Source organism: Theropithecus gelada, chromosome 3 (genome assembly GCF_003255815.1).
Source record: "Theropithecus gelada isolate Dixy chromosome 3, Tgel_1.0, whole genome shotgun sequence".
Lineage (NCBI taxonomy): Eukaryota > Metazoa > Chordata > Mammalia > Primates > Cercopithecidae > Theropithecus > Theropithecus gelada.
In genome coordinates this window covers 126633868-126661054 of record NC_037670.1, presented here as the reverse complement: position 1 = coordinate 126661054, position 27187 = coordinate 126633868, and the positions used below count along the sequence as shown (strand labels likewise).

At 38.0% G+C, this 27187-nt stretch overlaps 1 protein-coding gene across 3 annotated transcripts in view; it reads left to right on the top strand.

Annotated features, from left to right (window-relative positions):
* Positions 1–27187, top strand: part of PTPN12 (protein tyrosine phosphatase, non-receptor type 12) — a 106322-nt gene that overhangs the window by 65524 nt on the left and 13611 nt on the right. For all 3 annotated transcript variants that reach the window (XM_025380064.1, XM_025380066.1, XM_025380065.1), the window contains 5 exons: positions 5689–5755; positions 8888–8965; positions 9067–9165; positions 16804–16889; positions 24750–25720. In XM_025380064.1, the coding sequence (XP_025235849.1) occupies positions 5689–5755; positions 8888–8965; positions 9067–9165; positions 16804–16889; positions 24750–25720 (1301 nt within the window). The remainder of the gene's footprint in view (positions 1–5688; positions 5756–8887; positions 8966–9066; positions 9166–16803; positions 16890–24749; positions 25721–27187) is intronic.

Sequence of the window (27187 nt, the reverse complement as noted above, 5' to 3'; positions counted from 1 at the left end):
GTAAAAAAATCACTGCCAATTATAAGGGGAAAATGTCATTTGTAAAAAGCCATTGGTGGTAAGATACATACCAATCTCAGAGCTGTCACATTGAGTTTAAAAAGTGTGTTTTAGATTTGATGAAAAACTAAATGCTGTTTTTATTCTTGGGGAACATCAGTTTCCACGTTTGCACCACTGCCTATCATATCATGAAATTTTATAATTTATAGCTACTGAAAAATTTAAAGCAGGAAGCCAGCATTCTTAGAGTAAAATAATATGAACGATTGATACACATTTACTAGACATTTTTTATTAAGTTATGTTTTATAGTAGATTACTTCATTATAAGCATTACATAAAATTCAGTGATTACTGACCTAGTTAAGCTACCTCTGAATGTGAAAGTACGAGTATAGGTGCACCTACTTTAAATTATGTGATAGAAATATTTTCATTTATTCAAATAATATTTGAAGTTCAGTTAGGTTTTGCAAAATTACTCATTTGGATGTGTTAAGAAATCATGTAAATTCTGCCTTTGACTTTGGGGGAATGAACATGAGATTTGTTTATTCTTGGGGGACAGTTTGTATTCTAGAAGGGGGGTTAATTGTATAATATATTTTAGCTAAGAGAAATCAGTTTAAGATAACCAGCTTTTCTTAATCTAACCTTTTGGCTTATTTCTGTCATCTGGTCATTCTCATGATACAAATAATACAAAGCTAAATACATAATACATAGGTAACACATTAATATGTAATACAAAGCTAAATATACATAGTACGTATGCACATATATGTATACATTATATATAATACATAAAACAAAGCTAAATTTGTGTCATGGATTTAGGAGTGTAATGGAAAATACCCCTTTAAAAGGAAAAGCACAAAACTGAATTAGTCAAGAAAATACTAAATGTTTGCAGTAAGTGTCATGGCCGGATGTAGTGGCTTAGTGCTTTGGGAGGCTGAGGCAGGATGATTGCTTGAGCCCAGAAGCTTGAGGCTTTAGTAAGCAATGATTGCTCTACTGCACTCCAGCCTGGGTGACATAGTAGACCCTATCTTTTTTAAAAAAAGAATATAGGTATCATTTTAATATGGGTGATACAGGATATTTTGAAACCTAATTTTTGGAATTTCATTATATAAGTATGGGTTTCTACATAGTAGAAGCTACTTTTGAATCCTTAGGCAGTTTTTCTACTCTAAATTTTTTGTTTACATTAGATTCTTCTAAAGGCCTTATAGTCATAGTACTTATTTCATAAGGCAACTATCAATTTATTCCTCTAAGGGACTTGTTATCTGCATTCACATTTGTTATAAAAAGGAAATGAGATTTTTCAAACTTAGAGATTTATTTTTTATTATTTACATAATTAAAATATTTTTTCAGTGGAGTCAAAGCACTGAAGATAGTTTTCTTATTCACTTGGTTTGATTGTAATGCTTATAATTAATGAAGTAAAAGGGCTACTTTTATTCATGGGCCAGGAAAGTAACTTGCTGGTGGAGATGTGGGAATCAGTTAACAACTTGGTTCATTAAAACAAATTTTTTCTGTGTTTAGTTCAGTGGTTAGTTGACCATTTAATTAAGTAGAATTGACCAGTTAAAAATAAACAATATGTTTAATTATAGAATTAAAAGATAAAGAAATTACTTTCACTTGACTTCTTATAAGTTAGTTAAAATAATTTCCTGTTCAATCATAAATCCATTTGTATAGGAAGGCTTTTTATCAAAAAATAAATTGACCATTAAATATTTTTAGACAATGAAAACAATATGTTAACTGTAATGACTTAGAAAACACATCCATAAAAGCAAGAAAATTATTTTGCTTTCCACTAGTTCCACTGGAGATATAACCATTGTTAAAACTCGAGAATGTGTCCTTTCAGTGTGTGTGTGTGTACATACAGTATTGTTTTGTTTTGTTTGATGGAGTTTTGCTCTTGTTGCCCAGGCTGGAGTGCAATGGCACAGTCTCGGCTCACTGCAACCTCTGCCTCAACTATTTTAAACAACAGTGTAAAAGCTCAGTGTCCACTTTATTTTTTGTTTTTAATTTACTTGAGTGGCCATCTTATTGTTAAATCTTTGAGCACATCTGCAATTATTAGGATAAATTTATTACTGGATAAATACCCAGAAGTGAGATTTCTTGGTCAAGGATATAAACTTTTAAAATATTTTAATGAGTATTTTTTAATGTGTTATCCAGAAAATTGATGCTACTTAATTCTACCGCTGGCAGTATGTGAGAGTACCTATTTCCCTATACCTTTCCCAATACTGGGTGTTCTCTTTTCATTTTTATTTTTTTATTTTATTTTATTTTATTTTTGAGACGGAGTCTTGTGTTGTCACCCTGGCTGGAGTGCAGTGGCGCAATCTCAGCTCACTGCAACCTCCTCCTCCCGAGTTCACGTGATTCTCCTGCCTCAGCCTCCCGAGTACTGGGATTATAGGCACACACCACCACACCTGGCTAATTTTTGGTATTTTTAGTAGAGACTGGGTTTCACTATGTTGGCCAGACTGGTCTCGAACTCCTGACCTCATGATCCGCCCGCCTCCGCCTCCCAAAGTGCTGGGATTACAGGTGTGAGCCTCTGTACCTGGCCTTTGTTTGCTTTTTAAATGCCTCTGTGACAGACAAGGGTTTTGGTGGGGTTTTTTTGTTTGTTTGTTTGTTTTTGAGACAGAGTCTTGCACTATCGCCCAGGCTGGAGTGCGATGATGCAATCTCGGCTCACTGCAATCTTGGCTCACTGCAACCTCCGCTTCCCGGGTTCAAGCAAATCTCCTGCCTCAGCTTCCCGAGTAGCAGGGATTACAGGCATGCACTACCACGCCCGGTTAATTTTGTATTTTTAGTAGAGTTGGGGTTTCTCCATGTTGGTCAGGCTGGTCTTGAACTCCTGACCTCAGATAATCCACCCGCCTCGGCCTCCCAAAGTGCTGGGATTACAGGCGTGAACCACTTTGCCCAGCCTCATCTTTTAATAATTATACAAATTCTTTATATATTGAGGACATTAACTTTTAGTCATGTTGTAAGTACCATGGTTTTTCCTGTTTTCTGCCTGTTTGACATACATAAGTTTCATTTTGTCATGTCAGATTTTTGAATGGTTTTTGTCCATTGAGTTATTATACATAGAAAGTCTTTCCCTAACACAATAGTGTATATATTTTGCATATGTTTTTAGTACTTTCATAGATTTACTTTTTAACATTTATTATTGGATAAATATCCAATATATTTATATCCTATATATATATTTTTTATCCACCTGGAATTTTTTTACGGTTAAGGTATGTGATCAGAATTTAATTTTTTGCTCTTCATTGATAGCTAACTTTTCCTTTGCCACTTATTGAATGGTCTCATCTCCTCTGGAGAATTCACTGTTATGTAAGAAATGTTACGTGTACTCAGATCTGTTCCTGAACTTTCTGTGGTGTTTCATTGATCTGGTTATCTGTATCTTTATATTATACTTTTAACTATCAAATTTTAGATATATATAATTTATCCCAGTAACTCAACTAAAATTCTGTAAATGTTTTGATGCACAGAATTCACAAGTATCAACAACTAAAAATTAATATAATTGATGATGTTTATTATTGAGGTTTTAAAAATCATTTTAGGTTGCTTATAGTGTACTTTTATCAGGAATTTTAGGTTACATGTTTAACAAACCACTGATAGGTATACATTTCAATATATGCATTAAAATGCTACACAACTTTGTGGGGTTGTTTTGCCAAAAATTATTCTGGTGATGTCAGTAACATCTTATAATTACTCATAGTGATTTTCAATTCTAAGATGCATAAGCCTTTCTCTAGTTGAGAAGCAGTTACTTTAAAATACTTTTGTCATGTGTTTGTTTGTTTGTTTCTTTTTTTTTTTTTTTTTTTTGAGACGGAGTCTTGCTCTGTCACCCAAGCTGGAGTACAATGGCATGATCTCAGCTCACTGCAGTCTCTATCTCCCAGGTTCAAGTGATTCTCCTGCCTCAGCCTCCCAAGTAGCTGGGATTACAGGCGCCCGCCACCACGCCCGGCTAATTTTTTTTGTATTTTCAGTAGAGACAGGATTTCACCACATTGGCTAGGCTTGTCTCGAACTCCTGACCTCAGGTGATCTGGCCTCCCAATGTGTTGGGATTACAGGCGTGAGCCACTGAACCCAGCCTGTCATGTTTTAAAATAAAAAAAACCTATAGTATGTTACTGTACATTCCCCAGTTTCCATTAGTTTTTTGGGATATGAGAGCATATCATTGTCTTGTTCTTTTCATGAAATCAGTGCTGTTGCTCAATCCATTTTCTAGGGCTTATAGCATTCTTCACCTTTCCTACACATTCTATAGATTGAAATGATGTACCGTTTCCTCCTGTACTCTAAAACAAGAGCCTTTTTTTTTTTGAGTTGGAGTTTTGCTGTTGCTGCCCAGGCTGGAGTGCAATGGCACGATCTTGGGTCACTGCAACCTCCACTTCCCCAGTTTAAGTGATTCTCCTGCCTCAGCCTCCTGAGTAGCTGGGATTACATGTGTCCGCCACCACACCCAGCTAATTATGTGTTTTTAGTAGAGATAGGGTTTCACCATGTTGGCCAGGGTGGTCTCAAACTCCTGACCTCAAGTGATCCACCGGCCTCAGCCTCCCAAAGTGCTGAGATTACAGGTGTGAGCCACTGCACCCAGCCACAAGAACCATCTCGAGCATAGAATAAATATGTCTCTGTAAGACGTTGTTAGCTAGTCACGTTTTCTGATGTAGCATTAGACTTCCAGAGTGACGACTTAGTAGCTATTCTGTGAGTCACTTACTCTTGGAAGTTCCGTAAATTAATTTTTGTTTTTCTTTTTGAGATGGAGTCTCACTCTGTTACCCAGGCTGGAGTGCATTTGTGCCATCATGGCTCACTGCAGGCTCGACCTCCCAGGCTCAAGCAATCCTTCTGCCTTGGCCTCCCAAATGCTGGGACAACAGGCATGAACCACTGCGCCCAACCCCTTAAATGAAATGTTTAAAAGATAGACAATAGGCCCTCCTTATTCAAGACTTCACTGTCCTCAGTTTCAGTTACTCATAGTTCAAAAATATCAAATGGAAAATTTCAGAAGTAAGCAATTTGTAAGTTTTAAATGCTGTACCTTTCTGAGAAGCATAGGGAAGTATGTCCTGCTTGAGAGATAAATCATCCTACGGTCCAGTGTGTACACACTGTAGACTCTACCAGCCCATTAGTCACATAGTAGATACTGCAGTTATCAGATGGACTGTCATGGTGTCCCAGTGCTTATGTTCACATAACCCTTATTTTACTTATAATGGCCCAAACCTCAAGAGTAGTGAGGTAGTGAGTAGTGGTAGATTGTTATAATTGTTCTAATGTATTATTAGTTATTGTTGTTAATCTCTTGTTGTGCCTGATTTATAAATTAAACTTCATCATAGGCATGTATGTATAGGAAAAACCATAGTGTGTATGTATACGTATTCTATGTTACCAATGTTGCCGTGAACACACTATAAGTTGTATTTTGTTTACTAAGTAGAATTTTGTCAAATTTCTTTTCGTTTCTGAATGTTAACATGTCCATCCACATTTATTTTATAGTTGTTTTATCACAAAAATCAATTTTTTTTTCAAACTTTATATCCTTAGTGCAGGCTGTGGAAGAACAGGTGCCATTTGTGCCATAGATTATACGTGGAATTTACTAAAAGCTGGGGTAAGAATACTTTTTTGTAGCATTATGTCCAATTTATCTATTACGATTTTCAAACAATTATTAATTGTAGTAAATTATAGTGCGTATTTTATTATACATGTTATTTTTTCCAAAGTAATTTTATTAAGTAAGAAATAAAGGCAGTGAAGTCCAGGCACGATGGCTCATGCCTGTAATCCCAGCACTTTGGGAGGCCAAGGCGGGAGGATCGCTTGAGCCCAGCAGCTCGAGACCAGCCTGGGCAACATAGGGAGACCTCCATCTCTAAAAATAATTTAAAAATAAAAATGATTTAAAAAAAGAAATAAAGATAGAAAAAAGGTATAATTGCTGCATATTGCCTTGATGTGATGCATTGGTCAACAGTGTAAGAGTGTCCTAGGTGAGTGAATACTTGCATTAGGATATAAACTGTTACTGACCTTTCCAATACTGAATTTTCATTGCCTTTTTTTCTTCCTTTTTTTTTTGTTTTTTTTTTTGAGATGGAGTTTCACTCTTATTGCCCAGACTGGAGTGCAATGGCGCGATCTCAGCTCACTGCAGCCTCCGCCTCCTGGGTTGAAGCGATTCTCCTGCTTCAGCCTCCCTAGTAGCTGGGATTATAGGTGCCTGCCATTACACCCAGCTAATGTCTTATATTTTTGATACAGAGTTTCACCATGTTGGCCAGGCTGATCTCGAACTCCTGACCTTAGGTGATCCACTCACCTCAGCCTTTCAAAGTGCTGGGATTACAGGCGTGAGCCACCGCGCCCGGCCCATTGCCTTTTATATTTATTCTAGTTATAAGTGTATTTCATTCAGTACGTATTTATGCCTTCTGGAGACGTTATAGTATTGTAGTCTGTGAATGCTGACTTTAGCCAAACTGCCCAGATTATAATTGTGGCTTTCTCATTTACTAGCTGTGGGATCTTGGTCAAAATACTAATCCCATACTGTCTCTATTTCTTCATCAGAAAATAGGGGTCATAGTAGTAATGCATAAGAATTAAATAAATTAACTTTTGTGAAGTTCTTCAGAACTATGTGTGGTAAATAGTAAGTACTCAGTTTATTGTTAGTGTTGATTACTGTTGCTGTTGTGATTGTTTTCTTACTACTGCTTTTTCCAAGAAATAGTGTTTGATACTGTGGATGATACAGAGATAAATAAGATACAGCGTTCATGATAGATTTGAAAAACAAGTCTCTTCATTATGTACACATTTGATTATTTTGCTGGTTCCATAATGTGTTCACTTCTAGAGAGACACCTTTAATATAGCTTTATAGTTTCCATGAATCGTTCATCTTTGTCTTGTACAAAGTAGAATTAATAAAATGTTTCTTTTTTCTTTTTCTTCCTTCTTCCCCTTATTTCTCTTTTTTCCCTGCCATCTCTCCATTTTTTATTGTTACAAGGAAATATTTACATGTTAAACAGTTCCTTAAAATGCCCTCTGGGGTTAAATATTTTTTCCTCAAAAACTATAATCATCTAATTCTCAAATGAAAATGCTTAAGTGAACAAAATTTAACTGAAATTCTATCGCATTTTAACATAAAAGTCAAAGATTAAAATTGGAATGGGAAGGGACACGTAAATGCATGCTAGCAAACAAAACAAATATCTGGTCATTTTAAAAGTTGTGTATTTTGGCCAGGTGCCATGGCTTATGCCATAATCCCAGCACTTTCGGAGGCCGAGGTGGGCGGATCACCTGACGTCAGGAGTTTGAGACCAGCCTGGCCAACATGGTGAAATCCCATCTCTACTAAAAATACAAAAATTAGCCAGGCATGGTGGCCAGTGCCTGTAGTCCCAGTTACTTGGCAGGCTGAGGCAGGAGAATTGCTTGAACCTGGGAGGCAGAGGTTGCAGTGAGCTGAGATTGCGCCACTGCACTGCAGCCTGGGTGACAGAGCAAGACTCCGTCTCAAAAAATAAAATAAAAGTTGTGTATTTTGAACATAGTTCTCTTTTTTTTTTTTTTTGAGATGGAATCTTCCTCTGTCGCCCAGGCTGGAGTGCAGTGGTGTGATCTCGGCTCACTGCAACCTCCAACTCTAAGGTTCAAGTGATTCTCCTGCCTTAGTCTCCCAAGTAGCTGGGATTACATGCATTCGGCACCATGCCTGGCTAATTTTTGTATTTTTAGTAGAGATGGGGTTTCACCATGTTTCAGGCTTGTCTCAAACTCCTGACCTCAGGTGATCTGCCTGCCTTGGCCTCTCAAAGTGCTGGAATTACAGGCATGAGCCACCGCACCCAGCCTAGGTTAAATCTTCATGTAAAAATCTTATGATGTATGTAAGAACTTCCAAGCAGCAAACCTGGAAACCATTTTTAACCCTTCCATCTTAACCATTCCAAAATATTCTTGTTGATAACCGTTCTGATGTTTCTGCTTCTGTAAACCACCAGTTTCTCACTCTTTTAGACTGTCCTCTTCGCTGATAGAAAAATTGTGTGAATATCAGATCTTCTCATGTCAACGTTGCCCATTGCAGTAGTCCCAATTCCATATGCACAAAAGAACTGTTTAGGTTGTTTCATAATTAGTTCCCCAAGATGGAGCCAAAGGATCTATATTTTTACCTAGGTCTTTTAGCTGGTCCTTATATAGCCAATCCAGGAGATACTGGCCTATAGAATAAATTCAATCTCTTTTTTATGTTCACAGTTTGATCCCAAATGTCCTTATTTTCTCTCCTCCTTTGAGTACTTTCTCCTTCTTTTAGTCTTAGGCTTTATTTACATCAAACTTCTCAATTCCCAACATAGATTATACATTCAGTCTGCTGTGCTTATGTATATTTCCTTCACTTTTTATGGGATAACCTTCTTTTGATATCCAGCTATGTTGTAACTCCACACACTCATCAGTTAGCCATAGCCTCTTTATTCCCTGTATACTGCAGTCATACTTTGGCTGGACATACCTGTCTCCCCAGCTTGAATGCTGAGGGTCAAGAACAGTTTTGTTTCTACAGTGCCACGCACAGTGTCTGAGATACATTAAGTGGTGTTCAATAAATGTTTGCAGTAAACTACCAGGTATTTAAGTTTTATGTGATAAGCTGAAGAATATTTTACTATTTTCTGAATAGATGTACAAAGTTTATGTATTAAATTTTCTGTTTTAGAAAATACCAGAGGAATTTAATGTCTTTAATTTAATACAAGAAATGAGAACACAAAGGCATTCTGCAGTACAAACAAAGGTATAGTTGTTTCCCTTTATAAACTGCTATTTTATAAATGCTTTCTTCTTTTTTAAAATGTTTTCTTCTTTTTATTTTTTAATCATTTTTCTCCCTTGTAGGAGCAATATGAGCTTGTTCATAGAGCTATTGCCCAACTGTTTGAAAAACAGCTACAACTATATGAAATTCATGGAGCTCAGAAAATTGCTGATGGAGTGGTAGGTGTTATTGGCCTATACATTTTAGGAAACTTTTACTTTTTGTTAAGATGTTATATTTAGCTTTTTTTTTTTGTCATCTTGTGTTTTGTCTCAGGACACTTAACATTTTTACTTAAACTCATTTCCTTCTTATTTGTATCTCTATTATGATGGCTATTTAATGACTCCAATATAAGATAAATTATGTTCTAAATGAAATAAAGTTAGGAAAGATCTCATGTCAAAAATCATATAATTCATTAACATTTTACTTTTTTTAAAAAATTGCATTGTTCTCTTTACTCTTCCCTTCCACCCCCACCTAAGTAATTCTGCATTGATTCTACTTGAATTTTATTTTGTATAAAGTGTTTTCGTTATTTGTGTTTATGCTTTTCTTTTCTTTTCTTTTTTTTTCTTTTTTTTTTTGAGATGGAGTTTCACTCTTGTTACCCAGGCTGGAGTGCGATGGCGTGATCTCGGCTCACTGCAACCTCCAACTCCCAGGTTCAAATGATTCTCCTGCCTCCGCCTCCTGAGTAGCCGGGATTACAGGCGCGCGCCGCCATGCCCAGCTAATTTTTGTATTTTTACTAGAGGTGGGGTTTCGCCATGTTGACCAGGCTGGTCTCGATTTCCAGACCTCAGGTGATCTGCCCGCCTTAACCTCCCAATGTGCTGGGATTACAGGCATGAGCCAACATTCCTGGCCTTGTGTATATGCTTTTCAGTTAAGCAGAATTCAAAAGAGCCACCGTTAACTCCCTTTTGTTGTGTTGTAATTCAGTGTTATTTTAGCCTTATAGCATCTTATTGGATATTCAACTTCTAGACCTGACAAAAATACTGTATTCTTTTAGTGTTCTCTTTTCTGCCTTTGTTTTCTAACCAATTGTCTTATTTCCCTTCCATATATCACCACCTTGTCCCTGAAGGTGCTGAGCTTTTTTTTTTTTCTTGTAGAATTTTACATCTTTATCATTGAGTCTATAACTATTACATTGTTAAACCGAGTATGAGAAAATAAATTGCAAAATTTATAACCTTCATTTTCCTTTTCTCCCTTTAAGTGGTTTTGTCAGTTCCCAGAATATTTGTTTGAACTTCCTTGGTTTTCCAAATGAGAGATTTATTACCAAATGCTGATCTCAGTTTGTTAAGATAATCTAATATTGGTCCATGAGTTTTAGGAAATATGCATTTCTTTTATTAGCCAAGTGACAATTTCAGGTTTTTAAGTTTTATGTGACCTCATTCTTATTCCTTCATTAACATAGGAATTATTGTGCAAGGAAACCTCCTACAATGCCTTTAGCTTAATTAAATCCTGTTATGACATGTTCTGAATCTAGCCAAATATTTTATAATGTAGAATCTAATGTGTTTTTTGTTTTTTTGTGTTTTTTTTGTTTTTGTTTTTTTGGTTTTTTGGGTTTTTTTGAGACGGAGTCTCGCTCTGTCGCCCAGGCTGGAGTGCAGTGGCCAGATCTCAGCTCACTGCAAGCTCCACCTCCCGGGTTCATGCCATTCTCCTGCCTCAGCTTCCCGAGTACCTGGGACTATAGGCGCCCGCCACCTCGCCCGGCTAGTTTTTTGTATTTTTTAGTAGAGACAGGGTTCCACCGTGTTAGCCAGGATGGTCTCGATCTCCTGACCTTGTGATCCGCCCATCTCGGCCTCCCAAAGTGCTGGGATTACAGGCATGAGCCACCGTGCCCGGCCTGGTTTTTTTTTTTTTTTGTGACGAAGTCTCACTCTGTCACTGAGGCAGGAGTGCAGTGGCGCAATCTCTGCTAACAGCAACCTCTGCCTCCCAGGTTCAAGCAATTCTCCTGCCTCAGCCTCCTGAATAGCTGGGATTACAGGCATGCATCACCACACCCAGCTAATTTTTGTATTTTTAGTAGAGATTGGGTTTTGCCATGTTGGCCAGGCTGGTCTCAAACTCCCGACCTCAGGTGATCCACCTGTCTCAGCCTCCCAAAGTGCTAGGATTATAGGTGTCAGCTACTGCGCCTGGCCATTTATAATATTTTGTATAATTTAATCTAAGTTGAGATATTTAATATTTCAAAAAACTGAGTAGGCTATAAACACTTTTCTTTAATTTTGGGGGTTTTTGTTGTTGTTGTTGTTGTTTTTGAGGTGGAGTCTCACTCTGTTGCCCAGGATGGAGTGCAGTAGCGTAGTCTCGGCTCACTGCAACCTCTGCCTCCCAGGTTCATGTGATTTTCCTGCCTCAGCCTCCCAAGTAGCTGAGATTACAGGCGCTCACCACCATGCTCAGCTGATTTTTGTATTTTTAGTAGTGATGGGGTTTCACCATATTGGCCAGGCTGGTCTTGAACGCCTGACCTTAAGTGATCCACCCACCTCAGCCTCCCAAAGTGCTGGGATTGCAGGCATGAGCCACTGTACCCAGCATCTTTAAACTTTAATTGAAAAGTATTTGTTTTATTCCATGAATTCAAGATTAATTTCAAAGCTAAAGTTTTTGTATCTGGAAATACAGGTTTTTAGGCTGGGTGCGGTGGCTCATGCCTGGAACCCCAGCACTTTGGGAGGCCAAAGCAGGCAGGATCACCTGAGACCAGCCTGGCCAACATGGCAAAACCCCATTTCTACCAAAAATACAAAAAAGATTAGCCTCCCAGACTGACGGGTACACCACCTTGCCGAGTTTATTTTTTTATAGAGACGAGATTTTACTATGTTGCCCAGCCTGGTCTCAAACCCTCAGACTCAAGCAATCCATCCACCTCAGCCTCCCAAAGTACAGGAATTATAGGAGAAAGTTCTTTTATTGCAGTATTCAGTATTTAGGTTTTATTTTGTTTCATTTTGTTTGAGACAAAGTCTCACTGTTTTGCCCAGGCCAGAGTGCAGTGGAACAATCACAGCTCACTGAGCCCTCAACCTCCCGGGCTCAAGCTTTCCTCCTGCCTCAGCTTCCCAAGTAACTGAGACTACAGGCACGTACCACCACACCTAGCTAATTTTTAAAAAAAATTTTTTGTAGAAATGTCTCACTATGTGCGACGGTGGTCTCGAGCTCCTGGGCTCAAACAATCCTCCTCACACCTCAGCCTCCCAAAGCACTGAGATTACAGGCATGAGCCATTGTGCCCAGCCATTGTTGTTTTTTTTTTTAAAGCTTTTAACTATATTTAAATAATCTCCAGAAAATATGTGATAAATATTGCATCACCTTTTCTTCTTTTTCTCATTAGATCCAAGTCTGATCTTTGTAAGGTTTTATTCCATTAAATCAATCATTTTTTAATACCCTGAAATCTATACTAGCATTATAATTCTATCATAGGCTCTTTCTGTCTGACAGGTCAGAGCTTTACAGGAATATAACAAGAAAGTCGTACTTTGTAGGAGATGAGATGAAATAATACCCATAGTAGATAAAGTAGTTATTTCAAAGTAGTTACTTCAAACCTACTTTCTTGCTCATTGCATGGTACATAGTAGACATAAACTAAATGTTTGAGAGAAATATCTCCATAGATGAATGGATAAATAGTAAAAAAACAGATAGAAGATGGATTATCATTCCAGATAACTTTTTAATACTTTCCTCTTAAGAAATCATGTTTTCTGTCAACTTGTAAATATAGGTGACTCTTTTTAGAGGATGGCTGTCTGTGGTTGCAGACCATTAATCTTAAAGAAAACGTGGAATCTGAAAAATTGAGAAAAATCATCTTAGAACTGTGTGGTGGAATAAAATGACTTGAAAGGTGTATTTACTATTTAGAAGCTATGCTGTGAGAAGTAAAAATAAGTCCCCACTTACTACTTTTCTGACAGTTTAGTTAATAGGTAAAAGTTCTGTTTAAATGTTCTGTGTTCCAGAATTATTTTTGTAAAAATCTTAGTTTGATATACTAGTTGGTTATTTAAGACTTCAAAATAAATAGTATTTTTTAGAGATATTTACAACTACAGTGACTTCCTGGAATGAGAGATCTAAAGAGAAAATTTGTTCTGTAAGCCTGTATCATATTGCCTGAGGATTTAGAAGTACCTTAATACGCAAACGTCTGTTAAGTTGTTTATCATGCCTTTTTATCTTATATATAAAGGACACCATTACAAGAATTGTTGGCCGGGCGCGGTGGCTCAAGCCTGTAATCCCAGCACTTTGGGAGGCCGAGACGCTGGGATCACGAGGTCAGGAGATCGAGACCATCCTGGCTAACACGGTGGAACCCCGTCTCTACTAAAAAATACAAAAAACTAGCCGGGCGAGGTGGCAGGCACCTGTAGTCTCAGCTACTCGGGAGGCTGAGGCAGGAGAATGGCGGAGCTTGCAGTGAGCTGAGATCTGGCCACTGCACTCCAGCCTGGGTGACAGAGCCAGACTCCATCTCAAAAAAAAAAAAAGAATTGTCAACACCAGTATTTCAGTTCTAGAATGATTAAGTAATAGCATTCGTAATTTGTGTTATGGTCCTTTTATTGTGTTTGTATAGTACATTTTAGATGTGATAATGAATTCTGGATTTTTTTTTTCCCTAAAATATAATTTTTTTATTTTTAAAGCACCCTGATTTATTATTTATTTTCTTCTGCAGCTGGTAATATTCTTAAATATTAGATGATTTGTTTCTTAATGTTTTTGTAGCCTTTCAAAAAGCTGCTATATGGAAAATAATAGTATACAAGATAACTTTACAAAGTTCTGTTTAAAACAAGAGAACACAGGCTGGGGCTGTGGTTCATTTCATGCCTATAATCCCAGCTCTTTGGGATGCCAGGGCAGGAGAATTGCTTGAGACCAGGAGTTTGAGACCTGCCAGGGCAGCATAGCGAAACCCCATCTATACAAAACATTTTTTTTTTAATTACCTGGGTATGGTAGCACGTGCTTGTAGTCCTAGCTACTTGGGAGACTGAGATAGAAGCATTGCTTGAGCCCGGGAGTTCAAGGCCACAGAGGTTTCATCGTGCCACTGCATTAGATTAATTCCTAAAATTCTTTTCCATTTCAAAAGTTGGGATTGCTTCAGCAAGTTGTATACATGACAAATGTGGATTCAAAAATTATAGGTAATACAAGAGAGTCAGAAGATGTAGGTGTGTAGGAGACATAATCCAAGAAGAACATTGTGAAGTCCAGTGACCAGGAGGTTTTGTACATGCTGTTTAGTTAGTGGCTCTTTATTGAGTTGCAGTTCTGCGTTGCCACATTGATTCCTTTCATCAGAGGAAACTCAGTATGTTCTGAAAGCTAATCTCTCCGAGAAGTTCTCTTTTGGTTCTTCCTGTTAATGGCTTCGTCATGCTCTTATTCACCCAGAATGAGGAATCTTTCATGAAACCTTTACTTTGTCACATGTAGCGTTTGCCTAAAATGTCCTTATTATGTCTTCTCTTTACCCTTCCACCTGTTTTCCCTCTTCCAATCCTCATTCTTTTTTTGTCAGAATCTTACCAATCCCTTAATGTCATTCTACATTTTACCTTAATATTGTCAACTTCCTTTTTCTCAATTATCTTCTTAATATTTTCAACTATAACTTTTTTTCTGATTTCATAGCTTCATAGTACTGATTATGCCACTTTGGGGCTGTTAGTATTACCCTTCTACTTTTTTCTGGGGATTTTACCAGACTACGTTTTGAAGTTAAAGATAATACCATGTCCTTCTTACATTTTAGTTTCCTCTGCATTGCCGACTTTGTTCAGTGCATTTCACATAGATATCCACATTGCCTTACCTGCAGCTCCAAAATCCAAAGAAAACATAGTTTTGTTTTATTTTTGTAAATTCAATATTATACTCACTTGGCAACAAAATATTTCATTGACATGACATGAGTTTGTTTATGTGTGCTACAAAAAAAAAATGCCGTTTTGTAGGTTAGAAACAGTTAAAATAGAGTTTCATATGGTTTGCCTTTAATTTTTATTTAACCTACTTAATGCACATTTTGGTACAAAATATCAAGTGTTTCAGAATTATGGTTATATCATTAATGGAAGTAATAAGCAGATGATCAATAATATGTTGGGGTTTTTTTTGTTTTTTTGTTTTTTGAGTCAGAGTCTTGCTGTATCGCCCATGCTGGAGTGCAGTGACACGATCTTGGCTTACTGCAACCTCTGCCTCCCAGGTTCAAGTGATTCTCCCGCCTCAGTCCCCCAAGTAGCTGGAATTACAGACGTGCACCACCACGCCTGGCTAATTTTTGTATTGTAGTAGAGACAGGTTTTCACCATGTTGGCCAAGGCTGGTCTTGAACTCTGGACCTCAAGTGAGCCACCGCGCCCAGCCTAGAGGGTACCTTTTTGATGCAGAGTCTTTAAATTCTAGTGGTACCTGAGGATCTGAAACTTTGGCGGCCAAAAGTCCTGATTTGCCTAAGGCACACCAGTTCACACTAGTTGTCTAGGTATAATAATAATGCTCCTTTTTCACTCTCAAAAGAGCCCTGATTTGGACAATAAATTATATGGTGACCCTACCTATAGCCAGATATTTCTGCACCAAATGCCTGATTTTGGTGGGTGGCTTTAATTAAGGATGAATGCTTTAAGTCTTCTGACGTAACTCTGTTGTTCTGGTCAGGAAGTGAGATGTATAGAACTTCTAATTCATCAGATTACATATAAGGAGATAGGGTGCACTTAAAATTGCTAGGAAGTTGAGATCTCTAGTTTTTTAATTGGAAATAATTGAAGTAACAGTTACAAAGCTGTCATGATGGACATAGCAGAAGTGCCTTTTAATTAAAAACAATGATAACAAAACAAAATGCAACTACAGTTTCAGAGTTCCTTAGTTGATAGTATATGTAAAGATGGCTGTTTTCTAAAATTATCTGAGATGTTGGCAAATTATCTGAGATGTCTTCTGGACATAACATATCCTAGAATTAAAATACCCTAGCTAGATAAATATGAGATATGTTGATAGTGAAACTAATTCAAGGCAGTATTTTCATTTTACCGCTCCCCTAAGGTTCTTATACCTGTATTGACTCTGAAACATCAATGTTAATGATGTTATTGGTCCTCATGACCAGCAAGAACCAAGGATATTCCTGGGATGGGCTCTGTCTGCCTTTTTGAGGTCCATTTGGGTAGCCAGTGATATAGGAGCTATTTTCCCTAATGGATTAGCGCACTCCATATAGTGACAGTGAGAGTAAGGCAAGAAATGGTTAAAATGAATCCTAGGACCACCAGTTTAAAAGTACTAGGTAGTAATGGGGAGTCATAAAATGATACTCCATTACTCCATAAATGGTATAAGCCTTATTTGTTGGCTCTTTTTTCTGTCTGCATGTATTAAGTTTCTAGTGGTAGTGATGGTGGGGCAGGGAGATACTACGTTCTTTGATCCACATTATCTTGGGGAATCTGTTTTTTTACAGTAGCATTTGAGATGTGTTGAAATGCTGCTGTACACCTTGATCTTTCCAGTAACTGTGATGCATTGTTTTTTTGATACAGTCTCTTCATTGAAGTCTGGTCCTTCAGGCTAAAATATAGAGCCAGAATATAAGACTTTTTTTTTTTTAACTTGGCACAATTGGCATTGTGTTAAGGATTGAAAAGCACAGAAACAATTTAGTTGAAACATGAGGAGGAAAAATTATTTTTCTTTTAACCTTAGTGAAGTATTTTTTCCCTTGACAGAATGAAATTAATACTGAAAACATGGTCAGCTCCATAGATCCTGAAAAACAAGATTCTCCTCCTCCAAAACCACCAAGGACCCGCAGGTATTGTATGTCTTTGAACATTTTCTTTAAAAGCATACTTGTTTTTACTCACTGTTAATTAAAATGACAAATTCTGAATATTTCTACATTACTTTTATAACTTTTATTGTCATTGTTTTGTTAGAATGTGGCATACATATGACAACTGATTTGTTACCGGTTTATTAAAAATTTGGTTTCATTTTGGATAAAATTTCAATAATATACTGTAGTAGAATGTGGATACTACCATGAATTGACTATAGTTTATGTTTTGATATGTGATATAACTAAAATTTTAGTTATGTCTAAAGATTTCCATTTTTCTCCTGATGACTAAATATGCTTACCAAAAATTGCATGCATGTTGAAGAAGTGTGAAGATATTTAATAACGTTACTAGCAAAGATGAGTTTATTTCTTGCTTTTCTACCAAGCTCATTTATAATAGTTAAAATCATATATATTCCTATCTTTCTTTTCCTTTCCTTCTTGTTCAGGGTAGCTGCTAAGTCAGTAACATGGTAGTATGGAAAGAATACAGAGTTAGAAGAAGATAGTTTCAACTCCTTTTTAGCCATTTAGCTCTGGGATCTAGGATTAATTTATTTAATCCTGGGGAGAAGGAGTTAAGTATTGTCCTAAGGATTAAATAAAAAACTATTAGAATATTTTATAATGTCTTTCTTGCACATAGATCTGCCAAAACTTATTGACTTCCCATCAAAATAAAGTCTTTTATACAGGATACACCACTTGTTTCCATCTTAAAACTTTGGTGAAAGTTGGGTTAAATGGCCAGGGTCATGTCTTAGCACTGAGTTGCTAATTCCAAGAGATCATTCTAATGAAATAATCCCTCTTAACAAAAGAAAAAACCTACAGTTTCCCTCAGTAACTGAAGGTTTGGTTAGAATCCCTCCACACCACAGGAGCAATTTACTCTCATTTTGACCATGCAGGATTCTAACTGCCTGGGAAGGAACCTGCTGAGTACAGAAAGAGGAAGTATACTCTGGTATAAAGAGGCTTTTTACATAAATAGGTCCCATTCCAAATTTTAACTTTCACATTTGCTTCTGAATGAACTTCAACAAGCCACTTCTCTGAAAATTCTTTACTTCATTATAGTGAGATATAGTACTAGTATTCTCCATTGTTAAGAATTAGTGATAATGTATATAAAGCATGTAGTTAAGTGTTGTGGTAGTTATAGCCTCTGGAATACCTTTGCATACTTCTCTGAGGAACCTCAGGAAGCCTGTGTATAGATGAGGTCAGGTCTTAACATTTCAATGTTCAAGATGTTAGCTATGTGCTAACAAAACTTTTAGTAGTTCTTTCCTGTTCGATTTCCACTTTGGTATCTACCAAAATTGGTTGGCATTTTAGCCATCTGTGGAAGGTAGCCAGTTTGAAACCTATAAAATATTAGTTCTCTAACTTCTCTGTTCCACATAGGAGCCCTAGGATCTTAAAAGAAACTACTGGCCCTAAAAAAAGGAACATTTTTGCTGCCCTCTTAATTTGGTTTTTGAGATTGAGCCAATGTAGATGTTTTCAGTCTACACTGATATTTATGATTTGTATGTTCTTCTACCTCTAACTACATGTAGCAGCAATCTCTTCTTAATTTTATAAGAAAAAAAAAAGAGTAGAATACTTGAATTTAAAGCCTTTTTCCTATACCTGTTCAAAAGTTTGACTTCTGTTACTCTCTAATAAAAAGATAATGAAGAAAACAGCAAATGAGTATTAAGAAAAAATATTCAACTCAAGACAGATTTTTATTAGGCATACATTCCAGAAGTTCTTTGTGTGTGATTTTATATTACATGCATAGGTCACCTTTTTTCTTCTTCATGTAATGGAGTCAAATGCCAGAAGGTCATCGTGTTTTACAAAGAGAACCTTGTGACTTCTAAGTTGGGATGAGTTTTAGAACTATTGTAAATTGATCCAACATAACTGAAAATAAAATCACAAAATCATAAGATTGATAAGTAAAATAGTGTATTTTGTTTTTCAGTATGGCTACAGTAAACACATTAATTGTTTAAAGTACACGATGGGGCCAGGCATGGTGGCTCATACCTGTAATCCCAGCAGTTTGAGAGGCCAAGGCAGGGGGATCACGAGGTCAGAAGTTTAAGACCAGCCTGACCAATATGGTGAAACCCTGTCTCTACTAAAAATAGAAAAATTAGCCAGGCGTGGTCGCGTGTACCTGTAGTCCCAGCTACTTGGGAAGCTGAGGCAGGAGAATTGCTTGAACCCAGGAGGCAAAGGTACCAGTGAGCCAAGTTCGCACCACTGCGCTCCAGCCTGGGTGAAAAAGTGAGACTCTGTCTCAAAAATAAAAAAATAAAAATGAAGTACATGTTGGCTGGGCATAGTGGCTTCTGCCTGTAATCCCAACATTTTGGGAGGCTAAGGCGGGCAGATTGCTCAAGTCCCTATTTACGTATATATAAAATATATGTGTTTTGTGTATATTTTATTTTTATTTTTATTTTTTTACTTTTTAAACATTTTTGTTAAAAATAAGACACACACACATTAGCCTAAGCATACACAAGGTCAGGATCATCAATATCACTGCCTTCTACCTCCACATCTTGTCCTGCTGGAAGGTTATCGGGGCAGAAACACACATGGAGCTGTCATCCCCTATGATAACAATGCCCTCTTCTAGAATACCTCCTGAAGAACCTGCCTGAAGCTGTTTAACAGTTAACTAATTTTTTAACAATTAGAAGGAATACACTCAAAATTAACAACAAAAAGTAAGTACAAGCCAGGCACGGTGGCTCACGCCTGTAATCCCAGCATTTTGGGAGGCCAAGGCAGGTGGATCACCTGAGGCTGGGAGTTCGAGATCAGCCTGGCCAACATGGCGAAACCCTGTCTCTACTAAGAATACAAAAATTAGCCGAGCTTCTTGGCAGGCACTTGTAGTCTCAGCTACTTGGGAGGCTGAGGCAAGAGAATTGCTTGAACCCGGGAGCTGGAGGTTGCAGTGAGCCAAGATTACGCCACTGGACTCCAGCCTGGGTGTGACAGAACCAGACTCCATCTCAAAAAAAAGTACATAAGCCGGTAACTGTTTTCTTTATTATTATTATCAAGAATTATGTCCTGTACGTAATTGTATGTGCTATACTTTTATATGACTGACAGCACAATAGGTTTGTTTATACCAGCATCACAACAGACATGTGAATAATGCATTTTGCTACAAATTCATGGGAATTTTTTAGCTTCATTATAACTTTGTGGGGTCACCATGGTATGTGTGGCTCATCATTGACTGAAACATCACGTGTCTTCCGGTCATTTTTAATATTCCAATTCGTTTTCTTTTGTTTTGTTTTCAGACAGAGCCTTGCTCTGTTGCCCAGACTGGAGGGCAGTGGTGTGATTATGGCTCACTGCAGCCTCGACCTCAGTTGAACCTCCCACCCTGGACTCCCAACTAGCTGGAACTACAGACACACACCACCATGCCTGGCTAATTTCTGTATATTTTTTTTTTTTGGCCTCCCAAAGTGCTGGGATTGCAGGTGTGAGCCACCATGCCCTGCCAGTATTCCAATTCTTCCAGTTCTTAAAACTGAACAGAACTAGAAATGATTGGGCATTTGACAGAAGCCTCTAATATGAGAAACAGAGGAAATGGAGACAATACAGAGTAAAATGAAAAAGATAGGGGGAAAAAAGAAACTTAACAGTCCACTTCTCTCAGTCATTGGGAAATGAAACCATGAAATAAGACCTGTGGGTAATAAGTAAGAAGCTCTTAGAAATTAAGAATATAGGCGAGGCGCGGTGGCTCACGCCTGTAATCCCAGCTCTTTGGGAGGCTGAGGCGGGCAGATCACAAGGTCAGGAGTTCGAGACCCACCTGGTCAATAGGGTGAAACCCCTGTCTCTACTAAAAAAAAAAAAAAAAAAAAGTTAGCTGGGTGTGGTGGTGTGTGCCTGTAGTTCCAGCTACTCGGGAGGCTGAGGCAGGAGAATCACTTGAACCCAGAAGGTGGAGGTTATAGTGAGTTGAGATCACGCCACCACTCTCCAGCCTGGGCAACAGAATGAGACTCTTGTCTCAAAAAAAAAAAAAAGAAAGAAAGAAATTAAAAATATAATACTATAAATTTAAAAATTAAGCAGAAGTTTGGGAGATAGTCAAGGAACTATTTCAAGAAAATGAATAGATAAAGAGAAAGTAGGAGAGAAAAGATGAGGAAATTAGAAAGCAAAACTAGAAGATCTGTCACTGAACTAATAGTAGTCTAAAAGGAGAGTTGGGAAGAAGAAATTAGCCAAAAAAAAAAAGTATTAGAATTAAAGGGCATAAATTTTTATATAGAGGGTATATACCCAAGTTTCAAATATAAAGGATAAAAATAAAATTGTTAAAAAATAAATATTTTAAATTAAGTATTTTAGAGTAAGATAAAAATAATGCTGAAATTTGGAGTAAGATTTTTTTCAATTAAAAACTTTGAAAATACTCGATTAACAAACCCATATATCATATTCGATATCTGTCAAGCTCTGTTCTAATTGTTGTTCAGATGTTAACTCATTTAATTCTCCGAACTACCCTGTGAAAAAGGCACTGTTGAGGATATATGGGGTTTGTTAATCAAGTAAATCTCTAAAATACTGGTCATGAGGCTGGGCATGGTGTTTCACACCTGTAATCCCAGCATTTTGGGAGCCCGAGGAGGGTGGATCACTTGAGGTTAGAAGATCAGCCTGGCCAACGTGGCAAAACCCTGTCTCTGCCAAAAATACAAAAATTAGCTGGGCATCATGGTGCATGCCCGTAGTCCCAGCTACTCATGAGGCCGAGGCAGGTGATTTGCTTGAACCTGGGAGGCAGAGGTTGCAGTAAGCCAAGATCGCACCATTGCACTTCAGCCTGGGAGACAGAATGAGACTCTGTCTCAATAAAAAATAAGTAAATAAAATACTGATTATGGAAAAGTGGTCTCATGTACATATCGGGAAAATAATACACCTCAATTTATATCAAAATTTTATTTCATCCTTTTAAAACTCATATTTTCTATTTGTATTATGATACGTTCTTAGGATAAGCTATTGGTCTTTGTATATGCTTTATAAATTGTAGGAGGTGCCTACAATTATTTTTTATTTTAGATTGCAAAAATTTGATAGCTACTCTTTCAGATTAAGAACCTACTTGCAGGCCAGGTGCAGTGCCTCACACCTGTAATCCCAGCTCTTTGGGAGGACATGGCAGGTGAATTGCTTGAGTTTAGGAGTTTGAGATCAGTCTGGGCAACAAGAACATGGCAAAATCACATCTCTACAAAACATACAAAACTTAGCCAGGGTGATAGTGCACACCTGTAGTCGCTGCTACTTGGGAGGCTAAACTGGGAGGATGGCTTGAGCCCTGGAGGCAGAGGTTGTAGTGAGCCAAGATTGTGCAACTGTACTCCAGCCCAGGTGGCAGAGTGGGACTCTGTCTCAAAACAAAATAAAGAAGAAGAATCTACTTGTAAAACTTCAACAGATATAGGAATATCTTATGAGAGTATTGCTGTCGTTGTAATATGATCTATATTCTGGAGATATTCATTTATCTTGTCATGTCCTATTCTAGGAATGTTGGAATGTGTCTGGAGAATCTGAACTTCATAGATAAAATTATTTATTTAATTAATTTATTTATTTTGAGACAGACTCTCGCTCTGTCACCCAGGCTGGAATGCAGTGGCATGATCTCAGCTCACTGCAACCGCCACCTCCCGGATTCAAGTGATTCTCCTGACTCAGCTTCCTGAGTAGCTGGGATTACAGGCGCACGCTACCATGCCTGGCTAATTTTTGTATTTTTAGTAGAGACGGGGTTTCACCATGTTAGTTAGGCTGGTCTCGAACTCCTGACCTTGTGATCCGCCCACCTTGGCCTCCCAAAGTGTTGGGATTACAGGCATGAGCCACCATGTCCAGCCCACAGAGTCTCTTTTAAGGGGAAACCTGGTGTACCATGTGATTACTGCCAATTATCTGGTTGGATAATTAAAAGGTTGATCACCTGCGGGGGAAAAAAAAAAAAAAAGCAAAAACTCTGAGGTGGGATCCTGTGGCTCACCCCTGTAATCCCAGCACTTTGCGGGGGCCGAGGCAGGCAAATCACTTGAGGCCAGGAGTTCGAGACCAGCCTGGCCAACATGGCAAAACCCCGTCTCTACTAAAAATACAAAAATTAGCCAGGTATGGTGGCATGTGCCTGTAGTCACAGCTACTCAAGAGATTGAAGCACAAGAATTGCTTGAACCCAGGAGGTAGAGGTTCCAATGAGCCAAGATGGTGCCACTGCACTCCAGCCTGGGTAACAGAAGGAGACTCTATCTCAAAAGAAAAACAAAAACTTGAATATACAAGCCCTCAAGAAGTTTGCATCATATAAAGTTCTTAAAAAGCAACAAAGCCTGGGCAACATAGTAAACCCTATCTTTTTTTTTTTTTTTTTTTTTTTGAGACAGGATCTCATTCTTTCACCCAGGCTAGAGTGCAGTGGCATCATCACAGCTCACTGCAGCCTTGACCTCCCTAAGCTCAGGTGATCCTCCTACCTCAGCCTTCCTAGTAACTGGGACTGTAAGCACACACTGCCACACCCAGTTAATTTTTTGTATTTCTTGAAGACGCAGGGTTTTGCCATATTGCCCAGGCTGATTGTGAACTCCAAGTAAGTCACGGTGCGCAGCCTCTCTCTCTCTCTTTTTTTTTTTTTTTTTGAGACAGTCTTGCTCCGTCGCCCAGACTGGAGTGCAGTGACACAATCTCAATTCACTGCCATCTCCATGTCCCGGGCTCAAGCAATTCTCCTGCCTCAGCCTCCCAAGTAGCTGGGACTACAGGTGTGTGCCACCACACCTGGTGAATTTTTGTATTATTAGTAGAGATGGGGTTTTACCACGTTGCTCAGGCTGGTCTCAAACTCCTGAGCTCAAGCGATCCACTCACCTTGGCCTCCCAAAGTGCTGGGATTACAGGCGTGAGCCACGGTGCCTGGCCCCCATTTCTTTAAGGAAAAAAATAAAGGCAACTAGAGGGTGTAACCCACCCAAACAAAGGAGTATACCCAGAAAGAGGAAGATGGGACCTGGGAAACAGGAGAATCTGAAACCAGAGAGAACATTAGCTCTGTGGTGGCTTAGGGAACCAGTAGTCCACACTGGAGCAGGAGGCCAAAAGTTACTAAGAAGGATGTGTGTGGTATTGATAGTTACTGTGTGTGTTTGTCATTATTGAGAGGAGGTATACCAATCTGCAAGAAAGTTAGAAGAAAAGCTGAGTAACTGATGGTGCATAGAGAGCTAAGCAATCAGAAACCCAAGGCAGTCGTTAGGGGAAAACAAGACATTGTAGAAGAAAAGATATGAAATCATAGTGTCATAGATGTGAATAATATCTGCAGTCATATGACTGAGGTAACGAAAAATTACAATATAACAGTATTGGAAAGATAGAGAAGGACACTTCCACAGTAGGAAGTCAGTAGAAAATATGCGAAATAGAGATCAAGAAATAACTTTTGAAATAGTCTGAAATACAGAGGTAAATTTTAGAAGCAGCTGTAAAAAAAAAAAAGGGTTGAAAGTGGATGCCTCTGGCTAACAGGAGGGCTACGGGGCAGAGACTATGTTTTTCATTAAAAGTCTTTTTAAGCAGTATATGTATTACCTTGATGAACATTAAATTTTCTTAGTCTGAAAAATTACAGTTTTCACAACCAGATTCTAATGGCTCTTAATATACTAGTCTTAGCTACATAATTCTCCTGTATCAACTTGTTTAACAGTCTTAAAATGCCCTTTTTAAATATTTGTTTTTCAGTTGCCTTGTTGAAGGGGATGCTAAAGAAGAAATACTGCAGCCACCGGAACCTCATCCAGTGCCACCCATCTTGACACCTTCGCCCCCTTCAGCTTTTCCAACAGTCACTACGGTGTGGCAGGACAATGATAGATACCACCCAAAGCCAGTGTTACATATGGTTTCATCAGAACAACATTCAGCAGACCTCAACAGAAACTATAGTAAACCAACAGAACTTCCAGGGAAAAATGAATCAACAATTGAACAGATAGATAAAAAATTGGAACGAAATTTAAGTTTCGAAATTAAGAAGGTCCCTCTCCAAGAGGGACCAAAAAGTTTTGATGGGAACACACTTTTAAGTAGGGGACATGCAATTAAAATTAAATCTGCTTCACCTTGTACAACTGATAAAATCTCTAAGCCACAGGAATTAAGTTCAGATCTAAATGTCAGTGATACTTCTCAGAATTCTTGTGTGGACTGCAGTGTAACACAATCAAACAAAGTTTCAGTTACTCCACCAGAAGAATCCCAGAATTCAGACACACCTCCAAGGCCAGACCGCTTGCCTCTTGATGAGAAAGGACATGTAACGTGGTCATTTCATGGACCTGAAAATGCCATACCCATACCTGATTTATCTGAAGGCAATTCCTCAGATATCCACTGTCAAACTATGAAAACTGTGAGTTTAACACCAAGTCCTTCAACACAAGTTGAAACCCCTGATGTTGTGGATCATGATAACACTTCACCACTCTTCAGAACACCCCTCAGTTTTACTAATCCACTTCACTCTGATGACTCGGACTCAGATGAAAGAAACTCTGATGGTGCTGTGACCCAGAATAAAACCAATATTTCAACAGCAAGTGCCACAGTTTCTGCTGCCACTAGTACTGAAAGCATTTCTACTAGGAAAGTATTGCCAATGTCCATTGCTAGACATAATATAGCAGGAACAATACATTCAGGTGCTGAAAAAGGTAATAATATAGTGTCAAATACTTAAATGTCTACTATGTGCCAGTCACTGTTTTAAGCACTTTAGCTTTATTGATTTATTATGTTTTGTTCCATACTATACCATAGAACCTATAGCAAAATCTGTCTTAGATACTAATTTTTTAATATAAGCTTTTAATTTATTGTTAACAATTTGATCACATTATATTACTGGGTGTTTCTAAAATATTTTAGTAGTTATAACTGGATAATTTATTTTCTTTTTCTTCTCTATTATAGATCTTACTATTTTTGTATTGGTCAAAAATTTATCTGGCTGAATAATTAGAAATAATTTAGGGAAGAATCACTTAAAATAACAGTGGCAAAAATACTGTGGAATGTCTTGGTTGGCCATATAATGTCACCCATGTTTCTCCTAAATATCTAGTCATCTTTTTACTGTTCCTTTAAGTACAGATTACCTTTTTTTGTTTGTTTGTTTTTACTGTCTTCACAAATGCTTCCAAATAGGGTTGTTTCCAACCCTGAGTTTAACCCAGGAACAATACTGCAAACTGCTCAGTAGAATATGGGCAGTTTAATTCATTCAGTAGTGAGTGGGCTATGTGCATACCTAGTCATCAAAGCTATTATTTAAAGAATTACTATTTTTTTTAGCACTCTTAGCATTTCAAGATAATGCATGCACTCAATTCCCAAAGTGTATTATTGCTTCTTGAAACTCCTCTTTGATCTGCTAAAAGTAATGATGGCTACCATCTTAAACAGACCCTAAAGTTGAGAGTAAACATACAAATTTTAAAGCTATTTATTGATATATTGATTATCGGTGGTCACTTACCTATCAGTGAACTTTGGTAGTGACACATACAGACTGCTATTTATAATGTGCAGGCAAAATAAGTACTGTGACCTTGAAATATATATATGTATATACATATATATATATATTTTTGAGACAGTCTTGTACTGTTGCTCAGGCTGGAGTGCAGTGGTGCGATCTCAGCTCACTGCAACCTCCGCTTCCCGGGTTCAAGCAATTCTCCTGCCTCAGCCTCCCAAGCAGCTGCGATTACATGTGCCTGCCACCATGCCCAGCAAATTTTTGTATTTTTTTGTAGAGTCAGGATTTCAAAATATTGGTCAGGATGGTCTCGATATCTTGACCTCATGATCCGCCCACATTGGCCTCCCAAAGTGCTGGAATTACAGGCGTGAGTTACTGGCACCCTGCCTTGTTGTTTTTATTTTTTTTGAGACAGAGTCTCACTGTCACCCAGGCTGGAGTGCAGTGCCATGATCTTGGCTCACTGCATAAAACCTCCGCCTCCTGGGCTCAAGCAATCTACCACCTCAGCCTCCTCAGTAACTGGGATTACAGGCGTGCACCACCACACATGGCTAATTTTTGTGTTTTTAGTAGAAACGGGGTTTCGTTATGTTTGCCAGGCTGATCTCAAACTCCTGGCCTCAAGTGATCTGCC